This window comes from Trichosurus vulpecula, chromosome 6, assembly GCF_011100635.1.
Source record: "Trichosurus vulpecula isolate mTriVul1 chromosome 6, mTriVul1.pri, whole genome shotgun sequence".
In the NCBI taxonomy this organism is placed as follows: Eukaryota; Metazoa; Chordata; class Mammalia; order Diprotodontia; family Phalangeridae; genus Trichosurus; species Trichosurus vulpecula.
This window is the reverse complement of record NC_050578.1, coordinates 42,109,743-42,131,685: the sequence shown is the minus strand read 5'-3', so window position 1 is coordinate 42,131,685 and position 21,943 is coordinate 42,109,743. Positions and strand designations below refer to the sequence as shown.

Below are 21,943 nucleotides of genomic sequence, written 5' to 3'. Positions count from 1 at the left end.
AGTAATTAGGTCTTTTCCAAGGCCACTTATTTGGCTTTGTATTGTGCTTGCCTAAAGTCAGTGTTGTGCTTGATGCCCTATAACCCCCTTCACACTAGCAGGATTTTCAGTTAATAGTCATATTTCCCCTTCTTTATTTAAAAAAAGAATGACCAATTGCTGAAGTATAGAAACTGCCATGCCAACACCTGACCTTTATGAAAGGGGCAGGAAAAAAGCACTGGTAACAGCATTATCTGAAATGCTGCTGACTGTGGGAATGGAATCTTTGGTATGAAGAAGAAAGTTCTTGACAAGGCTATTTGTGGTTCTCTACATGGTGGGTCAGGAAGACTGAGGTCAAGTTTGAGAACGCTCTGCATTGGCCCAGTATGAGAACAGATCTGGGGTTTTCAGGCAGTCTCATTATGGAGCTGGCTTTGACAATTTGGCTGGGGAAAGTATGTGTCAAAGTATGGATGGATCTGAGTTTCATCAAATGCCGTTTTATGATTATCCACGAGTAAGGTCTGTTTGGCAATTTGGAAACTGCCCTTTTTTCCGATGTTTTTTCTTCTTGGTCTTAGCTTTTTTTTGCTTCCTTTCAACCTTGTTTTTTCCTGGTTTCCTTTTTTTATCATCTTCTTTGTACCACGGCCCCCAGACTCCTCCATTGAGCCTAGGGTTACTCCTAGGGTCTTTGGGTGGATACCTGACAGGGACTGCCGTTTTATTGAACTGGGACAGTCTCCGTAAAAGCTTCTTCACAATTCCTGGATACTTACTTGAAAGGTCCACTCGCTCATATGGGTCAGCTGTGATGTTGAAAAGCCAAACGCTTTTGCCAGCAGACCAGGAAATTCGTTCATTATGCCACCGATTGGGCCCAGCGTTGCTAAAAGACTGAGGGGGGACCCAGTCACTATAGCCCGGATTCCCTGTCAACAGTTTCCAGTGGTGGACTCTTATTGCTGACTGTATAGCTGTGTTCCAGATCCCAAAGCCTGCTGCCAAAGAACCATTTTTGGCTTTTGTGTAAATAGGGTCAATGTTGTGCAAAATATCTACTCTTGGAGAACGCCGGCCTTCACTTATGGTCTCCCAGATGTCATAACCATCTAGCTGAGTGTCCTCATCAATCCAGCCTTCAGCCAGTGTGATCAGTGTGGGGTACCAATCTGTGATGTGCACAAGCTCTTTACATATGGTCCCTTTGTTTTTCAAAAGTGGGCTGTGAACAAAGCCAACTGCTCGTATTCCTCCTTCCCAATAAGTTCCCTTGCTTCCCCTGAGTGGCCAGTTGCTTCCTCCTGCCATGGGCTGTCCTCCATTATCTGAAGAGTAGATGATAATGCTGTTGTCATAGAAACCATACCTCTTTAAAGCCAGGGTCACGTTGTTGATGGCTTCATCTAAGCAGGACAGCATGGCAGCGTATCTCCTCCGGTTAATGTTGATAATGGATCTGTAATGTTCAAAGTACTTTCCTGGTGCCTGCAGTGGGGAGTGAACAGCCTGGTATGCAATATACAAAAATATAGGCTTCCTGGGGTTGTGAGAAGCTAAAATCTGCTGCACTTTCTGAGTATACATCTGTGTTGAGTATATACCATTATCATGGTCCCAAGCAGCGTTGTCATTCTCGTACAAGTCATACCCACACATCCCTGGGCTATCACATTTGTAGTGTGTATAATAATCACCACTTCCCAGGAGGGAGCCAAAAAAAGTATCAAATCCTCTTTTGGTTGGCATGCATTCTTTCTTATAAAACCCCAAATGCCATTTTCCAACCATATGAGTTGAATAGCCAACTTCCTTTAGTTTCTGAGGTAGGGTTGCATTATCCAGAGGTAAGCAGTTGGGCTGAGTCGGTCTTATGATGGAGTGCTGAAGTCCGGTGTGTATCTGATACCTTTAAAAAAGAATTAAAGAAAACATAAGATGTAAACATGGAACAGACTTATTTTATATAGACTAAATAGTTATCTTAAATATTTTTTACAGAAAGTGAAATATATACTACGCTTTTATTGTTAACATACCAGTTAACACCTTAATTTATACCCTTATTAACACCTAGTTAATATTTGAAATGTACCTAAATCATTGTTCCCTAACTCATGGGTTTCTCCAATGATCTCAGGTGATGTATGAAATTATCAAAATAATGTAATTTAATTCAGCAAACTTTTATTAAGAACCTACTATGTGCATGACATAGTAGTTTTTCAAAAGAAAAATAATCCTTATCTTCAAGAATCTTACATCGTCTATTACATTCTCACAACATAATTAACTTAATGAAACATAAACGTTTTCTAAAAATATGTGTAGTGGCAAAAAATATGTGTAGTGGGCAAAATAGATTCCCATTGACCGGGGAATGACTAAACAAGTTGTGGTACAATAATGTAATAGAATATCGTTATAGGAAAGGCTGAATGTGATGAATATAGAGATAATGGGGAGACTTAAATAAACTGATATAAAGTGAAGTAACCAGAATCAGGAAAACAAAACACATATTAAAAACAACAATATCAACACAAAGAACAGTAACAAAAAATAATATCAGATAAATGCTGAGAATTTATAGAGACCAAGATGGGCCCCAAAGAGATGATATGAAAATATACGTGCCCCTGCCTCCCACCTCATTCTTCATAGAGGTATGGGACTATTGGGGTGGAATGCTGCACATCACATTGGAATTTCTGAATATCATAGTTAGTTGTTTTTTTTTTTCTTTTAAACTTATTTATATTTAGTTTACAACATTCAGTTCCACAAGCTTTTGAGTTCCGAATTTTCTCCCCCTCCCTCTCCTTTCCCTTCCCCCCTCCCCAAGACAGCATGCAGTCTGATATAGGCTCTCTATATACATTCACATTAAACATATTTTCACATTAGTCACGTTGCAAAGAAGAATTACAACCAATGGAATGAACCATGAGAAAGAAATAATTTGCTTCAATCTGTACTGAGACTCTGTAATTCTTTCTCTGGATATGGACAGCATTTTCCGTCCTGAGTCTTTTGGAGTTGTCTTGGAACCTTGCATTGCTGAGAAGAGTCATGTCTATCAAAGTTAGTCCTCACACAATGTGTTTGTAACTGTGTATAATGTTCTCCTGGTTCTCCTCTCCTCATTCAGCATCAGTTCATGTGAGTCCTTCCAGGTTTTTCTGAAGTCTGTCTGTTCATCATTTCTAATAGCACAATAGTATCTCAACACATTTATATACCACAACTTGTTCAGCCATTCCCCAACTGATGGGCATCCCCTCAATTTCCAATTCTTTGCCACCACAAAAAGAGCTGCTATAAATATTTTTGTACGTGTTGATCTTTTTCCCATTTGTATGATCTCTTTGGGATACAGGCCTAGAAGTGGTATTGCTAGGCCTCAAAGGGTATGCAAATTTTTGTAGCCCTTTGGGCATAGTTCCAAATTGTTTTCCAAAATGGTTAGATCAGTTCACAACTCCACCAACAATGCACCAGTGTTCCAATTTTCCCACATTTTCTCCAGCAATTATAATTTTCCTGTTTTGTCATGTTAGCCAATCTGACAGGTGTGATGTGGTGTGTGATGGTTAGTTTTGCTGCATTCTTTGTTTCTGGTTTGTATTCTTTGTTGTAAGGGATTGTTATCTGGGAGGGGGAAGGAAGAGGGATATATTGGATAATGGAGGTGATAAAAAAATAAAAGGATATCAATAAAATTATAATTTTAAAAACCTTATCTCTTAGAAGACTTTTAAGACCAGGGAATTGATAGACAGGATCAGTGCTATTCTAGACCCATTCAGTCTTTATTCATTCAACAAATACAGTATGTATTAAGTGCTTGCTATATACGAAATATTATGTAACATCCGTAGTACGCTATATCTCCAATGAGATACCCACAGCATATGCTATGAATACACAGTCGTATTCCCAGGTTTGAATCACAAGATATAACAGACTCTCTTCATTGAAGGTGAAACCAAAACATTTATTCAAACACCAGGAAGCCAAATCCATCACAGTAACCAAGATATCTATACACATTATCAATGCTGGGAGCATGGCCATCCCCAAGCCTTCCCTCCATCAGGCCTCCCCACAAATGAACTCTCTTAATCAAAATCACTCCCTGCAGAAATTGCATATATATATGATATACATATATAGACACACATATATTCCTTTATATGCACATATTTCTCTGGAGTATGTGTCTATATGTATGTATGTATGTATGTATGTATATGTGTGTTTGGTGGGGTATATTTGAATACCTATTGGGGTAGCTGGGTGGCACAGTAGATAGAGAACTGGGCTTGGAGTGAGGAAGAATTGAGGTTAAATTACCACTAAGACACTTACTAGCTGTGAGACCTTGGGCAACACACTTGACCACTGCCTCAGTTTCCTCATTTGTAAAATGGGGATACTAATAGTACCTATCCCTGGGTTGTTGGGAGGATGAAATGATTTAATATTTGTAAAGTGCTTAGCACGGTGTGTGGCACATAGGAGACACTTAATGAAATGCTTATTCCATATATATATAATATATATATGTATGTATGTATACACACAAACATGCATACCCATATATACATACATACATATACATATATACATACACCCATATATAAACATACACATATACACACATATACACACAGATGTACACACATATGTGTGTATGTATATATACATATATATATATATTCCACATATATGTATACATAATAGTAGATTTCTATAGTTATTGTTAAGGTACAAAATGATGATTTTGCTGAGAAAATTCTCTAGAAACCTTAAGTAAGGAGGAGCTTTATTGGCATGACTGGTAAATCTCAAAAACACATTCTGGAAGTTAAATTACGCAGCAGATGCAACTGATTCTTCTCTTGTGATTAAACGTGCATTATCTACCTGTTAGTCTTCTGACTATGCTTGAAATGAGAATAAGAAAGTAAGAAATTTAAAAGATAATTTTAATATAATAGTATGATGTAATGCATCTATAGAACCATAGTACTTAATGTGGGCAAGTCACTGCCTCATGCCTGCCTCAATTTCCCCAAATGTAAAATGAGGATAATAGCACCCATCTCTCCCGGGTTTGTTGCCAGTATTTGTAGAGTGCTTAGTATAGTGCCTGGCACACAGCAGGCACTTAATAAATGTTAGTTAAAAATTAAAAGCTCTGTCTCTGGAGTTAGAAGGCCTTGCTATGAGGTTTACTGCTATGTGATCCTAAGTAAGTCATTTAATTTCCTTGGGCCTTGGTTTCCTTATCCAGAAAATGCAGGGATGGATTACTTGGCCCCTGAAATTCCTTCTAGTTCTAGATTTATAATTCCTCCAAGTTAATGAATTTGGAATAGAGAACTCCATGTTAATTTAATTTCCTTTGTTGTTGTTCAGTTTAAGTTTTGTCTGATTCTTCATGACCCCATATTGGGTTTTCTTGGCAAAGATACGAAAGTGGTTTGTCATTTCCTTCTCCAGCTCATTTTACAGATGAGGAAACTGAGGCAAACAGGGTTAAGTGACTTGCCCAGGATCACACAGCTAGTAAGTGTCTGAACCCAGATTTGAACTAATGAAAATGATCCTTCCTGACTCTAGGACACAGCACTGTGCCACTTAGCTACCCCAATTTAGTTTCTACTTTGCCCTAAGTTTCAAAAACAGTAGCACTATGGTGTGCTTAGAGCTTGGTCAGGCACTGAAGATGCCAAAGTCATCCACTGCATCCTGGGCTACTGCCCGTCATCCTGACTTTTGTCCTGCCACTGGACTTGGAGGACTCTGGAAGAAGGAATGAGGCTGATGTCTTTGTGCAACTCTGCCTCACTTAAATCTGATCCATACACAAGTCAAAACAAAGCAGAAACACCAACAACATTCATTCCACAGTGATTAAATGGATCTGCAATACTAGGATCCTGGATTTACAGCTGGGAGGGACCTTAGCTGTCACCAAACACAGTTCCTTCATTTTATAGGTGGGCAACCTGAGACAAAGATAAGTGGATATTGAAGAATGAGGCAGTCCAGCTTAAAAAGCATAATTGCAAGTTTTTAGGGTAAAACAATCCTGCAAATATCTACATCTCAGTTAGTAGGAGACTGAAAGTCATTTTTATTCAAAAGTCACCTGATTATGCAGATGTCCCCTTAAAGTCCTTTCCACTCTAGACATAGAATTCGTCCAAATTGATGAATTTGGAACAAAAAGCTGCATGTTAATTTAGTTTCTACTTTACCTTAAGTTTCAAAGAAATTGAAAAACTCTGGGTCAAACAATGTAGGTGTGCCCCACAGTAAGAATATGAGGCAAGATTTGAACTGAGGTCTCCCTTCTCCCAGTCTGCCTCAATTAATAAGCATTTACTTCATGAAAAGCATAATAAAAGATACAAAGAAATGAGACGACAGGGTTCCTGCCCTTGAGGGTTCAAGTCAACTTAAACTTACCCATGTAAAACGTTAACCACCAATTATAAATAATATATAAACAAATACATGATAATGTGGCTTAGCCTGTTGCCATTTCTGAAAATTAGTTCTTTGAAAACATTCCTAGGTAAAACAAAATCACTAGGGGCAGTAAGTTGTATAGGAATAATGTTTATGTACACACGGGATAGCATGACAGTCAGCAAAGATAAAGTCATTGAGTATTAAGAACTAGCTCAGATTCGTTTACCATCTGAACTGTGCCTTGGGAAGTCACCGAGCAATGGTTCACAAAGTTATTTTGGTGAAGTGTGATTGTAATGGATTAATGATGTTAGTTTGAAACAACGTTGGTTAGGGCAACATTATTTAGGGTAGGTTGACATACATAAATGCTGAGGAAATTTAAAATAATGAGTATGAAGTGGGGCACATCTCGGAGGGCTTAGAGTGAGATTTGAATTAAATATGAGTTTGGGATTGGCGGAGAAGACAATGAAGAGCATTTCAGAAGGAGAAAACACTTGATTTAACCTGTCATCTCCTGAAAACCATGTATATAACCAAATTATCTATTTTATCAACTCCAGCTTTTGTTTCAATAATTTTTCCTGTAATTTATTCTTTCTAATTAGCTACTTCATTTCCATATCCAATACTTGAGGCTTCACTAAATACCAAAGGAAATGAGGCTGGTGAAGAGTGCTAGAAACCACAAAAAGACACACAAAGTTCTGTTGAGAGTCAGCATGGTGGAGTCTTCAATGACATTGACTTTGGAATCAGAAGTCATGAATGTGAGTTTTGGCTCTGTCTGTTTCCATGGACCCTCAATGTTCTCTCCTGGAAGATAAGAATATTAGCACTTAACATGGCCTCCCTCGCAGAAACCATTTTGCAAATCTTTTGACCCTCTTTGGAAGCCATTATGAGGATTGCCATTTCACTAATGCCAGGATCCATGATTTTGGCAGCACAGGCACTTTGTCCAATAACATTTGCAATCTTGGAAGATGGTTACTGTGGCTGGATAAATGGATCACCCTATGGTCAACCTGGTGATAAGCATCTTTAAAGAAATATACCTAGTCTGATCACCAGATGACAATTCATCACTGGTCCTCGTTCTTTGAGCATTTCCAGCTTGGTAGAACCTGCCAGAGTTTGTATTCTACTGAATCAGTCTGTGAAACTCTAGTCCAGGGAATGTTTTTATGCATCCTGGACCCCTTTGGAAGACTGGGGAAAACTGAACTTCTTTTCAGAATAAGGTTTTTAAATCCATAAAACAAAATAAGTAAGATGACAAAAAAGGAAAAATGAATATATTGAAATTTAATTATCATTTTTTTAAAAAACGTGCATGGACCCTAGGTTAAAAACTCTTCACCTAGAGTCAACTTCATACCATGATGGAGTACTGGGGTAGTACTTTACTGTCATTGGGGTTGTGATGATTAAAAATTTAATTATTACCTTTCGATGACTTTTATAACAAGAGGCAGTATAGGATAGTGGATAATGAAAAGTAGACTTAAGGTAAGGAAGACCTAGATTCAAGTCTTATCCTGATATATGCCAACTATGGAGCCATGATAATGTTGTTTAATTTCTCAGTGCCCCAGGCAAGTCTCTAAGAGTATAAATTCCAGATGATAAATGATGATACAATGATAAAAAGGGGAAGAAACGAGCAAATCTCAGAGTTGGAAGAGACTTGACAAGTAATCTGGTTCCTAAGTGAACATAAATCCTCTCTATTTGGCAAATAGTCTACAGGCCTTTGTTTGAATTTCACTACTTACTCAGCTTGCTTTTCTTTCTCTGTTAGGATTCCTTGGAAATTGTGGAGAAGGGGATCGTGGTGGGGGCAGGGGAAGGAATGTGGTGGCAACAGCCACTTTGGAGATCCATGAGTTGTCTTTCAGATATAACAATAGATTCTGATTTACCCTTTACCTGTCAAGGATGCATTTAGCAGACTGCCACTTTTTTTTTCGTCCTTGTCTATATCCTTCTTAATGTTTTTATCCGTAACATAAACCTTAGAAGGATAGATACAGTTAGCATTCAAACATATCTTGGTCATCTGGAGCAATGGCTTAGAATTCACAAAATGAAATTTGATATTAATAAATAAAAAGTTCTTAGCAGTGCAGAAGATTAATTTTGTAAAAAATAAAAACAGGATAGTTAAGAATTGGTTGATAGCAGTTTTTTGTTTTTTTTTTTTACCTAACACTTCATGACAGGTAAATAGCTGAGTAAAGATTTGTAAAAGCTCAAGTATTCTTAATCTTTTGATTTTAAAGTCAGTGGTTTTTCTATTACACTGTATTTTCCCTCCTTGCAGGCAGGCTACATAGAAGATGTAGTAAATTTGTAGGAGACATTTTTCGACTCAATGTAAAAAATAAGTTCCTAAGGACTAGAACTAGTCAATAGTAGAGTAAGCTGCCTCATTAGAGTGTAGGATCTTTGACACTCAAGTATTAAAACAGAAGAATGGTTAAAAAATTGTGACATATGAATGTAATAGAATATTATTGTGCTGTAAGAAATGAGAAGGATGAGACATGCAAAGATTTGTATGAAATGATGCAGAGTGAAGTGAGCAGAATCAGAACAATTACTGCAATATCAGGGTTATAAAAAAAAAGAATTTTGGAAGACTTAAGAACCACAATCAGCACAATACTTGACCATGATTCCTGAAGTCTAATAAGAACAGCACTGTGCATTTCACAACAGAGAGATAATAGACTAATATGCAGGATAGGAAATGCATTTTTGGACATAAAACAAAAGTTGGATGGCTATCTGTCCAAAGTGCTGAAGAACAAATTGTATGGATGGAAGGCCAAGTGAGATGAACTCTAAGGTACCTTCCATCTCTAAAATTCCACAGTTATTTCCTACAGATTTTTTTTTAATCAACTGTTGCTACAGGCATCAATGATAGGTTTATATAGAATAAATTTTCTTTTTGCATAATCTCAAGTTAACTAAAAGAACTGCATTTTCATATAATATATTTTGAACAAATGCATCATTTAATTCAAAACAGTAAATTAATTAGTTTTGAAATGCAGTGGAATGTTCTCACCATCTGGTAACCACATGAAAAGAAATAAATTCCATATGAACAAAAGTAAGTCCTACAATTGATGCCAGCACTATTAAAATCAATGGCCATCATTCTCATTTCTCTGTCAGCTTTAAAAAAATGCTACCTAGTGCTTTAAAATTAAATTGGTCTTGCCATTTTGAGATTAGAAAGCATGAATCATTGGTTACTGAATGAACCTATCACACTTAGCATTGTTGTGGCCTTCTTCGGAAATGTACTTTCATAAGGCATTGCAGTTTTGAATGATTACTCCTTTAAGGTGATTTCAGTATTTTGTACTTCATCTCATTCTTTTAATATCCTGGTAAAATGGAGAGTGTGAATGTCTTTCACATATTTTATATATAGGAAAACGGAGGTATACAGAGATTAAATCCTGCAGCTACGTGATTGGGAGAGACAGATCAGGTATCTTACATTTATGGAAATAGGTACAAAATTGAGATGGTACTCTAAAGTCAAATATAGAATTAAAGAAAATTCTGTAGTTCTGCAACAGTTTGGCTAAGTTTAATTAAATGCATTGTGTCAGATTACTCAAAAGGTTTCATCAGTGTTTGTTTTTCCCATTGGTTCTTCAGATGATTATGTCAATATCAGGTAGCTGGTAAAATACAGATATGGCATTCCAGAAGAAATCAAGCTTACATTCTCTCATGGTATAAATGGAAAGAGCCCTGGAGAAAGAGGAGATTTGGTTTTTGCACTAGGCTTTGCCACTAGAATTGTAGAATGGTAGAGGACAAGGGAACAGCTAGGTGGTGCCGTAGTGCACAGAGTGCTGGGCTTGGAGTCAGGAAGACTCATTTTCCTGAGTTCAAATCTGACCTCAGATACTTGTTGGCTATGTGACCTTAGGCAAGTCACTTAAGCCTGTTTGCCTCAGTTTCCTCATCTGTAAAATCAGCTGGAAAAGGAAATGGCAAACCGCTCCAGTACTTTTGCCAACAGACCCCAAAAGGGGTCATGCAGAATTGGACACAACTGAACAAAAATTTGAAGAGGTCTTAAGGGTCATCCTTACCAACCCTCTCAGTTTTACCCATAAGGCAACTCCACTTTGATACAGATATATATAAAGTTCAAACAGTTAAGTACACTTTTTACAAAAAAACAAAGGGAAAGTGATTTTCTTGTGGCCACATAGTAAATGGAAGAGCCAATACTTGAATCCAGGTCTTTTGAATCCTCAGTTTCTACTCATTCCTTATCACCTATGGAAGGCAGCTCAAATCCCCAGGCTTCTTATTCAAGGAGATTTGGAATCTATGGACACTGTCTTTCCAGCTTATCTAATATTACTTCCTTCCACTATTCCTCCATCATCAGTAAAATGTTGTTAAATTTCTTGAGACTATTGAAATAAATACAAACATCAAGTAGTAAGTGATATTTATGTTATATAGGCAGTTCATACTCTTTCTAGAAGGAAAATATACTTGAGAGATCAAAGTAAAATCAAAATTTGTCTGTGGAAAATAAAATCAGCGGGAAGGGTGTTGAAAGATTAAAAGAGAATACTTTTCAGCTAGTTATTGTAGCCTGGTATATGACCTTTCTTTACTAGAGGGATATACTTGTCAAGACAACTAGAATCTTTGGAATAGAGAATAGGGGTTCAAATCTCAGGACTGTTACTTATTCCTTGCCTCACCTTGGTCAAGTTGCTTCACTGGTTTGGGGTTCATTATCTTCATCTATAAAATAATGGGCCTAAGTGATTTTCTAGGTCTATTCCAGCTCTAAATCTTTGATCCAGAATAGACGGGCCAAATACATGGCGATGTGGTTCATAACACTTAGCACAGGCTGAACTAGATTAAAATATAATTAAGAAATATTTAACACAATAAATAAAAATACAATAAAATATAGATAATATTAATATGTGGTTTTCAAAGTCAATATGTGGTCTACAGGAATCCTTATGTATGGTTTATGGTTGTTCAGTCTTTTCAGTCAAGTTAGACTCTTTGTGACCCCATTTAGGGTTTGCTTGGCAGAGATACTGCGGTGGTTTGCCATTTGCTTCTCCATTTTTCAGATGGAGAAACCAGGGCAAACAGGGTCAAGTGACTTTCCCAGGTTCACATGGCTAGGAAGTGTCTGAGGCCAGATTTGAACTCAGAAGGATGAGTATTCCTGATTCCAGGCCCATGCTGTATTCATTTCACCCCTTAGCTGCTTTTACGTTTTGAAATTCAACACCTTCATAATTTACAGTGTTGCTCTTCTCCTCTGACTGGAGAGCTGGAGGGCAAAGCATTAAACTCCTTTCAAAGCCTTTCTTCGTAATGGGTTCATAATTTTCTAGGTAACTCCATTTTCCTTCAGCATCTCTGCTTGTTCCAAGGCTTCTTATTCCAGGAGATTTGGAATCTATGGACACTCTGTCTTTCCATTGAACACCATGCAGCTGGGCTGGGTACCCCTAGGTGGCTGCCCTTCCACCATTTTCAGCTCCTTTTGTTTATCGTCCTTTCCCATTTGAGTGTAAATTCCTTGAGGTCAGGGGCTACTTCTTTTTCCTATTTCTATCCAAACACAGTGACTGGCATATAGTAGGAGCTTAATAAATGTTTACTGACTCAAATTTCAACAAATATTTATTGACCATCTACTCTATCACACAGGGTCACACAGCTAGAGGTTCAAACCTTGTTTTTTTTTTTTCTTCTTCACTCCAAATCCAGCATCATATGTAGTACATGGGATATCCAGATGGGCCAGTGGATGGAGCTCTGGGCCTGGAATCATAAAGACTCTTCTTTGTGAGTTCAAATCAGACCTCAGAATCTGTGTGACCCTAGGCAAATCACTTGACCTTGTTTTCCTCAGTTTCCTCATTTTTTAAATCAGCTGGAGAAGGAAGTGGCAACCCATTTTTTGTTTGTTTGCTTTGGTTTTGCTGGGAAAACCCCAAATGGGGTCATGAAGAGTTAGATGTAACTGAAACAACTGAACAAAAAACAACTCTGTGTTGGGAACTAAGAAAGATAAACAGATGAATAAAAAATGGCCTCTCTCCCTATAGTAGGAGGAAATAAGGTATATATATGTGTGTGTGTGTGTGTGTGTGTATATATATGTATATACATATGCATGTATGTATGTATACATCTATCAATATCTATATCTGTTGATAGATAAACATATGTCAGGGAGGGAGTATAGCACAGGACAAAGGGCACTTGGTTCAAAGTCATAGGACATGAGTCCATATTCTGGTTCTGCCACTTACTACCTGTATAATTTGAGGCAAGTCCTTTAACATATATGAGCTACAGGGTCTTAATGGTCTAGATCAGCGGCTATCAAAGTGTGGTCCTTGGACCACTGGGGGTCCTCAAGTCCCTTTCAGGGGGTCCATGAAGTCAAAATTATTTTCATAATGCTGTTTTCCTATTAAATCATTCCACCTTTCTCCAACTGCCTGTCTGTATGAGACTAGATTTCCTTCACTTCCTTCAATCAAAACAACATAACATACTAGATTGAATGCAGAAGTAAATAAGAGAATCCAGCTGCATTCCATTAAGCCAGACATTATAGAGATTTACAAAAATATGTAAAACAATACCACTCCAGTTTTTTGTTTTGGAAAATAGTTTTTTTTCATAAAATATTATTTATATAAACATGTAATGGGTTTATTATATTTTTAAATTAATAGATAAATACGCTGGAAACTTATCAGTTTTCATTTATAACATGTTAAATATCAATAGATGTCACATAGACCAAGGCTCTTTGGGGTTCTCAATAATTTTAAGGGTATAACGAGGACCTGAGATCAAAAAAGCTGGAGAACCACTGGATTAGATGATCTCTGGGGTCCCTTCTGGATCTAAATCTAAGATTTTGTCAATCTGTAAGGATGCAGATTAATCTTTTTTTTTTTTATCATATTCTTACTAACCCTTTAAGGTTTTCAAAGTACTTTATATTTGTTTTCTCATTTGTTCCTCACAACAAGCCTGAGAGATAAGGTGTTATTCTTTTTCCCATTTTGCCGAAGAAGAAACTGAGGCAGGCAGCAGTTAAGTGAGTGGCTTAGGGTCACACAACTACTACATGTCTGACCCAGGATTTGAACTCAGGTCTTCATGGCTCTTTTATGAGAGAAGTATCTACTTTCTGAGTTCATGTGTAGGTGTTATTGTGGTTCAGATCTAGCTGTGTCCAACTCATAGTGACCCCATTTGGGTTTTTTTTTTGGCAAAGATACTAAAGTAGTTAGCCATTTCCTTCTCCAGGCCAAGGCAAACAGTATTAAGTGACTTGCCCAGGGTCACATAGCTAGTAAGTGTCTGAGCCCAGATTTGAACTCACGAAGACGAATCTTCCTGGCTGCAGGGCCAACACTCTATCCATGCTGCCACCTAGATGCCCTGATGTGGTGAGTAGCTGCTGTCAAATATATATATATTTCCCACATCACAGAAACTATGGAGGTTAAAAACCTAGGTTTTTAAATTATGCTTATGCATAGAGGTTCAGGCCTCAGATCATGAAGATTCTGACAAGACTTCTTATAGGCAAAATTATGTCAGGGTGACAGAGAAATAATTCATTCACATATTGCAATCTTGTACATTCCTCTTAGACCATAAAAGTTAAAGAGGAGACACATACATAATCCCAAGTCATGATCTCATACTTCCCCTAAGGAAACAAATTTTGTCAAACAAACTCTGTAGGTAAACTAAGTCACGTAACAGATTAAACTACATTTAGAATGTTCACAAATAGGCTAATTGAGGAGGAAGATTTATATGTTGATGACTCAGGGATATTTGAGATTCTTTTTGTGGCTTCTTATCAAAGAAGTGCATAAGGCTCCAAATAAATTTCCTCATCCCATGGGACAGGTTTTGGTTAGGTGAGCTTAATATTAACTTAAATTTGTAGGAGAAATGGCCTTGAGCCCCAAATAAAAAAAATTCCAATAAGTTACACTACCTAGATGCCAATAAGAAAGTTATATGAAAATAATTATATGGAAAGAGCTTTGTAAACTTTAAATGGTAATTAATAATAATAATAATAATGATATATTCCCTAGTTCTAACCATAAACTAAGAAATAGTGATCCCAAATATATCCTGAAAATGCTGCCAAATTTAAAAAAAAAAGACACTTCTGGTTTCTACCTTAGGATTATATATAATTGTGAAAGATTGGAAGCAACTTAAATATACAACAATAGCGAAATGATTAAATAAAATGAATTTCACTAATGTAATGGAAAAACATGAATGCAATTAAGATAAACAAATATGAGGAATACAAAGAAATCAGAACTATCTTTTCTGAAACAATGCAAAAAATATATAAACAGAGCCATAACAATCACAGATCACATGAAGTCAATGAGAATGAATTGTGATACGGATTTAGACGGAAGGACTGAAAATGCATTATGGTACATCATGTACTGAAATTAATTTAAATGTAAATAGTTACTAAATGGAGCCACTTATATTAATATTCAATATTAAATTTCCAATAAAGTATCTATTTTTAAAAGGCACTGTGATCTCTTCCTACACTTTTTATATTCCTGTATCCTTTAATTTCTTCCTTCCCTTGAAGGACCTGATAGAATTTATTTAATTGATTTATTGTTTGTAGTCATACTCATTTTGAAGGGAGCAAGAAATGGGAGACATTGAAATCTATGGTCATTAAGATGTAACTCTGTAAGTTAATCCTTTGTTGGGTTGCTAGTGGGTAAAGCATCGGGCTTGGAGTCAGGAAGATTCATCTTCGAGAGTTCAAATTTGGCCAGAGACACTTATTAGATGTATAACTGTGGGTAAGTCACTTAACCCTGCTTTCCTCAGTTTCCTGATCAGTAAAATGACCTGGAGAAGGACATGGCAAACCACTCCAGTATCTTGGCCAAGAAAACCCCAAATGGGGTCACAGAGAATTGGACACAACTGAAATAACTGAACAACAATAGCTTTAATAAAGCTCAGTTAGCCTATAGGTCTGTGCACAAGTGTTTCCCATTTATAGGAATATTAGAGGGGCTTGAGCATATTTCACATGTGACTAAGCATCTGTGCACCTCTGGCAAGCCATACATGGCAGAGGTCCTTGTCCATCCTCTATAGTATGCACAAACTTAACAGTTGATAATGCCATAGGCTAGATTTAAGATGCTATCATGGGTGAAATGAACATCTCTCTCTGTCTCCCTTTACCCCTGTAACTCCTGGGAAAACACCGCTTTGTCTTGGATTAGTCAACCAGGAAATGCTATTGCTTCACTGAGTTTACTAATGATCCTTCCTCATGCTTTAGGGCCCTTACGTACATAAAGCTTTATTCCAAAGCCTCATCATGGGATGGAAGTGATCTTGGATTCTAGGGAGTAAGGTGGTACCCCAGATAGAATTTTGGGTGTAGAATCTGGAAGACTTGAGTTCAAATCCAGCCTTAGATATTTAGGAGCTGTATGAACTTAGGCAAGTTGCTTAACCTCTGTCTGCCTTAATTCTCTCTTCTGTTAAGTAGTGATGATAATCCTCATAAGATTGTTTTGAGGATCAAATGAGATAACACGTAAAGGCTTTTGCAAACTTTAACCCACTATATAAATGCTAGCTATTATTGTTAATATTCTCAAAGGCTATTCCAGAAGAGCAAATTGAAAAGTCTTAACAAATCAGAGAGGCTGATATGGGGGCTGAACAAGTTAACCTCTGAAGTGTCTTCCAGCTCTAAATCCCATGACCCTATGATCGTAGGCTCACAAATTCGGAGAACTCACTCCACTCCCTCAGTATTCATGATAGAATTGCTTAAACTTAGACTCTGTTCATTGCCAAGAATTCATTGTTATGATACCATTAATAAGCAATTAAAGCTGACAGGTCAGGGTGTGGAATTGATGTCTTAGATCCTGGCCTTTGAATTGCACTCAAATAAAAAGAGAATGGAAAATTAGCATGATTTTTTTAAAAGTCCCTCCATTATTTTTATTTTTACAGATTGTATTTCCTCTCTCATATACACAACAGCACAGTTATGGCTGTTTTCATATAAAACTATAAGTAACTTTTATCCTCTTACCCCTTTTAATAGAGATGGGACTCTAGCCCATTTCCCAAAAAACTATATAGAAGAAGATTCAAAACTCCTCATGGCAGCCCATCCCAGAGTTCAGTTCATAGTTAGGGAATTCTTTCTTACATCTTACCTACATTTCTCATGCTGTAGTATTTCCCCTTGTTCTGTCATTATAGAAAATGGAAAACAGCTGTCCCTTTTGCTCAGTAAGAACCCTTGGCATCCTTAAAGATATTTCACATTTAAATAACGGCCAACTAGGCTAATGTTTTGTACTAAAATTAGTTCTCTCAAATTGGCAGTAAATTAAAATTAATTCTCATGTACTGGCTTTGTTATTCTACCAAGTCAATGTGCATATATTAAGTACCTACTAGGTGCTAGGCATAGGATAAGCAATGAAGGTCAAATTCTTTCCCTATTCTCAAGAAGCTCACAGTCTAATGGGGGAGATAGCATGCAGACAATTATATACAACTAAAATATGTGCAGCGTAAATTGGAGATAATCTCATAAGGAAGTCACTAATATTAAGAAAGACTGTGCAGTGGGATGGGGAGGAGTCAAAATTTAGTGGAAAGCTCACTGATTTCTGTGTGTCCAAAACTGAGTAGTTTCTTGATCAGGGTTGGGTTACATCTGGGACAATATGACATTTGGTTGATAGCCTGTGAAACGTAGTGTATCCTTATTGTAGTTTGACAGAGGAAATGGGGATATTATGGAAATAAAAATGCTTTACTATTTCTGGCAACTTTGTTTAAGGGGTATTTTGTGTTGGAGGCATTTTTCAATATTATCTAATGTATGCTTCTCTTCATGGACTATTCCATCTAAGCTAGTCCATTTTCTGTCTCCTATTCTTAGGTGTCCTATCTTAATTCCTTGCACTTGTTCATATGATTCCTCATGCATATATACCCAAATGTCTGGATCTTTCTAACCCTCCCCACCTCCCTAAATGAGTGAAAGAATGAAACAAAACAAAACAAAACATTGTTCCTTCTGTATAAAGTAATCAGATACTGATGGATAGATATAATAAGTCCAAATGTAGTATATCGATTGTTACTGTGGGTGAGAACAGATTGTCATAAGATACTGGCAGCTCTGTTCCATTTCACATTTTTTGTTGTCCCTCTTCCCAGTTTCAACTACAAATATTCTTGGTATGATTTCACTGAGCTACATCTTAAGACATCTACCTGGGCTTTAAAAAAAATAAAAAACAAAAAAGCCCAGTTGGTTTATGAAGTAATGCTACCACATCCATAATGTTTTTTGAACAAAATCATATTCTAAACTGTGTTTAAATTACCATTCATGCCTTTCAATTTGACAAAAATATGAAGTATTTACTCACAGTGGTGGTTTGGTTTTGTTTTTGTACTCTGTCAGCCTCCTACTATGTCAACTATTTTTACATTAGTTAAAAATTCTGTGAGGGCCATCTCCAGTCATCCTGATCTATATCTTGCCACTGGACCCAGATGACTCCTGAGGAGAAAGTGAGGCTGGTGACTTTGTACAACCCTCCCTCATTTAAATCCAATTCACTTGCATGTCGTGGGATCACCTTCCTGATGTCATGGTCCTCTTCCAGAATGAAGAACAAACTTCTGTGAGTAGCACTAGGGGCTGTTCCACTAGGGACCCAATCAGAACTGGCCAGTTGGGCAACACAGCCCTCCCTTCCAACCTCCCTCCCTTCCAACCTCCCTCCCTTCCAACCTCCCTCCCTTCCAACCTCCCTCCCTTCCAACCTCCCTCCCTTCCTCCCTCCCTTCCTCCCTCCCTTCCTCCCTCCCTTCCTCCCTCCCTTCCTCCCTTCCTTCCTTCCTTCCTTCCTTCCTCTGCATTTTATTCTGAAGGACCAAGCCTTAAACCCAAATCACTCTGGTTCTCATTGATTGGCCAAACAGTAGGTCTCAGGCCAAACCCACTTGGTCATTGTTTGGGACCTGCTTGACTCAGAGTGAATGTAAATAGCAATTGTTTCTGTTTTGGCCAGAAACCCTAAGGGTCTTCCCCTCCCAGACTGATTTTTTTTAAAACTAGGTACAAAAGGCCATTCTCTGCCTCATTTCTCACCTAGCCTTAGTTATCGAATGGGCATTGCCTCAGTTAAATCGAGATCTATTAAAGACCTTAGCTTTAAAAAGTCCAAGGTCTCCTACTGCATCCTGGGCCATCTCCAGTGATTCTGATTCATATTGTATGGGACAGAATTTTTAAATAATAGGAGAGACATCTTTAAGAGAAACAAAGTAAATTTCTTATACAAACCTTGCAAGACTTGGGCACACCTCCATAAGGGAGGAGGCGAGGTAAAAGAGAACTTTCCTTAATTTATAGTCTTAATGAAGAAGATTCCCACCCACCTCTATCCCTTCTCACCATTGGCTGGGGTGGGTGGGCTTACAGTCTAGGCACGAAAATTACACAGAGGACCAAAATTGATCCGGTTCGTTCAGGTTTTTCCCTATCAGAACTCAACTGCCAGGGTGGCGTCTGAAAGTCTAGGCGGAGAAATGGGATGGGGGAAGGAGAGACCCTTCCCAGAGCAGAGAACAAATAGCTCACAGGAAGTTCATTATCTTCTAACATCTGAGAGAGAGAGGGAAGGGCATGCCTTCCCAAAATTACAAGGCCAAATCCCAAAACCTCTCCATTAGACATACCCTGTGAAGTCTTCACAATTATCCGCCCCATACAATATCTTGCCACTGGACCCAGATGGCTCCAGAGCAGAAAGGGAGGCTGGTAACGTTGCACAGTCTTCGCTCACTTAAATCCAATGCACTAGCATGTCATGGTCCTCTCTGAGAGCGAAGAGCAAACAACCACAACAATTTGCTTATATTTCCTCTCTTCTATTAATTTGTAAACTCTTAAAAGGTGGGAACTGAGGCAGCAACTGTGTCTTCCTCATTGCATTCCTACCTTTTCCCAGCACCTAGAACTCTGCCTGACTTGCAGTACAGGAGGCCATTCATGCCCACTTGAAATGGATTGAAGATAACTTTTTTGGTTTAGTTTACAGCTTGTTTTGAGTTGACTAACATAATTGTGATTGAACATATCGGGGGTGGATAAGGTAATAAAACGTCTCTGGTTATCTGTCTATTGTGCTTTGATTCTTGGTGTGAGTTGTAATGAATCCTTCAAATGGGCTGTCCTGCAAAGAGGAGGGTTGATGCTGAATCCCAGAGCGATGTGTACTGCATGTGGAATGGTGATGACTCATTCCATAAAACATTTCTCACATTTGTCTGAGTCAGTCCTCCCAGGATTAGTTTCATATGTACTTCTTGACATTTCTTTCAGGCCAAAGCTGAAATTACCAAGCCCTCTTTTATGCATTCTTACATTGTTTTAAGATGGTTAGTGAACTGTTGCCAATTATGATTCCCTGACTGGAAATGAGACACTACTTTAACCCAAATGAATGACATTAGTGGTGGGAATTTCAGGCATCATGGTAAGACCATGGGGGAGATGATCTGGGGGAGGCAGGGATAAGTGGTATGCTCATGTTTTACTATGGAAGGTATAAAGTACACTAAAATAGGGCTATCCCTTGAGCATTGGGATGTGATAAGCCAAAGTGTGTATCTGTCTACATCTGTATGTCTGTATATGTGTATTTATCTGCGTGAGTGGAGGGGGCAGGGATGGGTAGTATTAAACCAAAGCACAGAGCTTGTATGTCCACCTCTGCTAAAGATCATCTAAACAAAGTTGACAGGTATCTTAGTAATATTGGAGGCCTACCCTTTCAATAATAATAATAATAATAATAATAATAATAATAATAATAATAATAATAATAATAATAATAATGCCAACTCCTGATTATATGAAAGCAAATTGTCCACACTGCTCATTACCTAGCATGTATTTTCCCCACCTACCATGCCAAATCTCAAGCCACAGCAAATATGTCTAGGTTACATTTTCTTTTGTTACTCCACTAAAGCCTTACCCAAATTCTACATTGTGTCATGGAGATGTCCCTGAATGCTATGCTGGGAGGATGCAAACTCTGATGCAATTCATAAGCTAGAAAGGCATGGGTCCAGCGATGGCTAGATGTCTCTTTTGGGTAGGCCAATACCACTTAAGTCTGGAGAGGTTTATAACCAGAGCGCCTCCATGATGCTGACGTTTTTCAGCCATCAGCAACTCTCGAAGACTATCTACTAAATTTTAAGGGCTGCTAGGTGGAACAGTGCATAAAACATTTGGAAGTCAAGAAGACTTGAGTTCAAAGCCAGCCTTAGATGCTTACTGGCTGTGCGACCCTCAGAAAGTCATTTAACCTATGTCTGTGTCAGTTTCCTCCTTTGTAAAATGGGGATAATAATAGCACCTGCCTTCCAATGTTCTAAGGATCAAATAAGATAATATTTGTAAAGCACCTGGCACAAAGTAGGTGCTTAATAAATGCTTGTTTCCTCCCTTGTAATAGATATCAGCAGAGGAAGTATTCACATTTATGGCAACAGAGATCCTTAGAAATTGACAATTAATTCTTTTGCTATTTGTCTTTTTAACTTTCTTTTGATGCAAATAAGTAAGAGCTGGTATTGAACTTTACTATTTCTGTGATCCACTAAAAAGACTCAATTCTGTTGGGACCGATCATTGTTCTTTTTTGTTAAGTGGTAGCTTATTATGGAAAAGACTCTGGACTTGGGGTCACAAGACTTGGCTTCAACTCTTAACTAGCCATATGATTTTAGGTAACTCATTTAATATTTCTCCATCTCATTCAGATAATTTCCATAATTAATAGCCTGACTCAATCAAAAAGCAAATCATTAAAATTTTTTTTCAGAAGTCTCTTAAAATAGTTTTGTACTAACTAAAGTGTAGATGTCCCTTAAGCTGCCTTAAGGGACATTCCCAAGGTCCTCTTTACTTTTTTTCTCCTCATTCTTTTGGTAAACTTATTTCCTCCCATAGCATCAACCTTTATCCTAAATCTATATCCCCACTGCATAGTCAGTCAATAGCTGTGTATTAAGCACTCAGTATGTGCCAGGTACTGTGCTAAGAACTGGGGGAAAGAAAAGTAACCCTTCCCCCATTCTCCCTAGAGCTAGTTTTGCATTTTCAACTGCTGCCTGGACATCTATACCCCAATGTCCCACCAGTACCTCAAACTCACAAATCTAGATTTGCTTAATGCACCCATTCTTTGTTTGGCTGGGGTGCCATGAAGCCTTTGACTGAACCCACACTGCCAAATGTTAAAAGTAATCTCTCCCTCCTTTACTTTCT

General features: G+C 37.8%; 1 protein-coding gene across 1 annotated transcript in view; it reads right to left on the bottom strand.

The window, feature by feature from the left end:
• Positions 1–257: 257 nt before the first annotated feature.
• The window catches only part of ARSJ (arylsulfatase family member J), a 119,543-nt gene continuing 97,857 nt past the window's right edge, over positions 258–21,943 (bottom strand). The window contains exon 2 of the mRNA XM_036764638.1: positions 258–1,894. Coding sequence (XP_036620533.1) covers positions 493–1,894 — 1,402 coding nt within the window. The 3' untranslated portion in view covers positions 258–492. The remainder of the gene's footprint in view (positions 1,895–21,943) is intronic.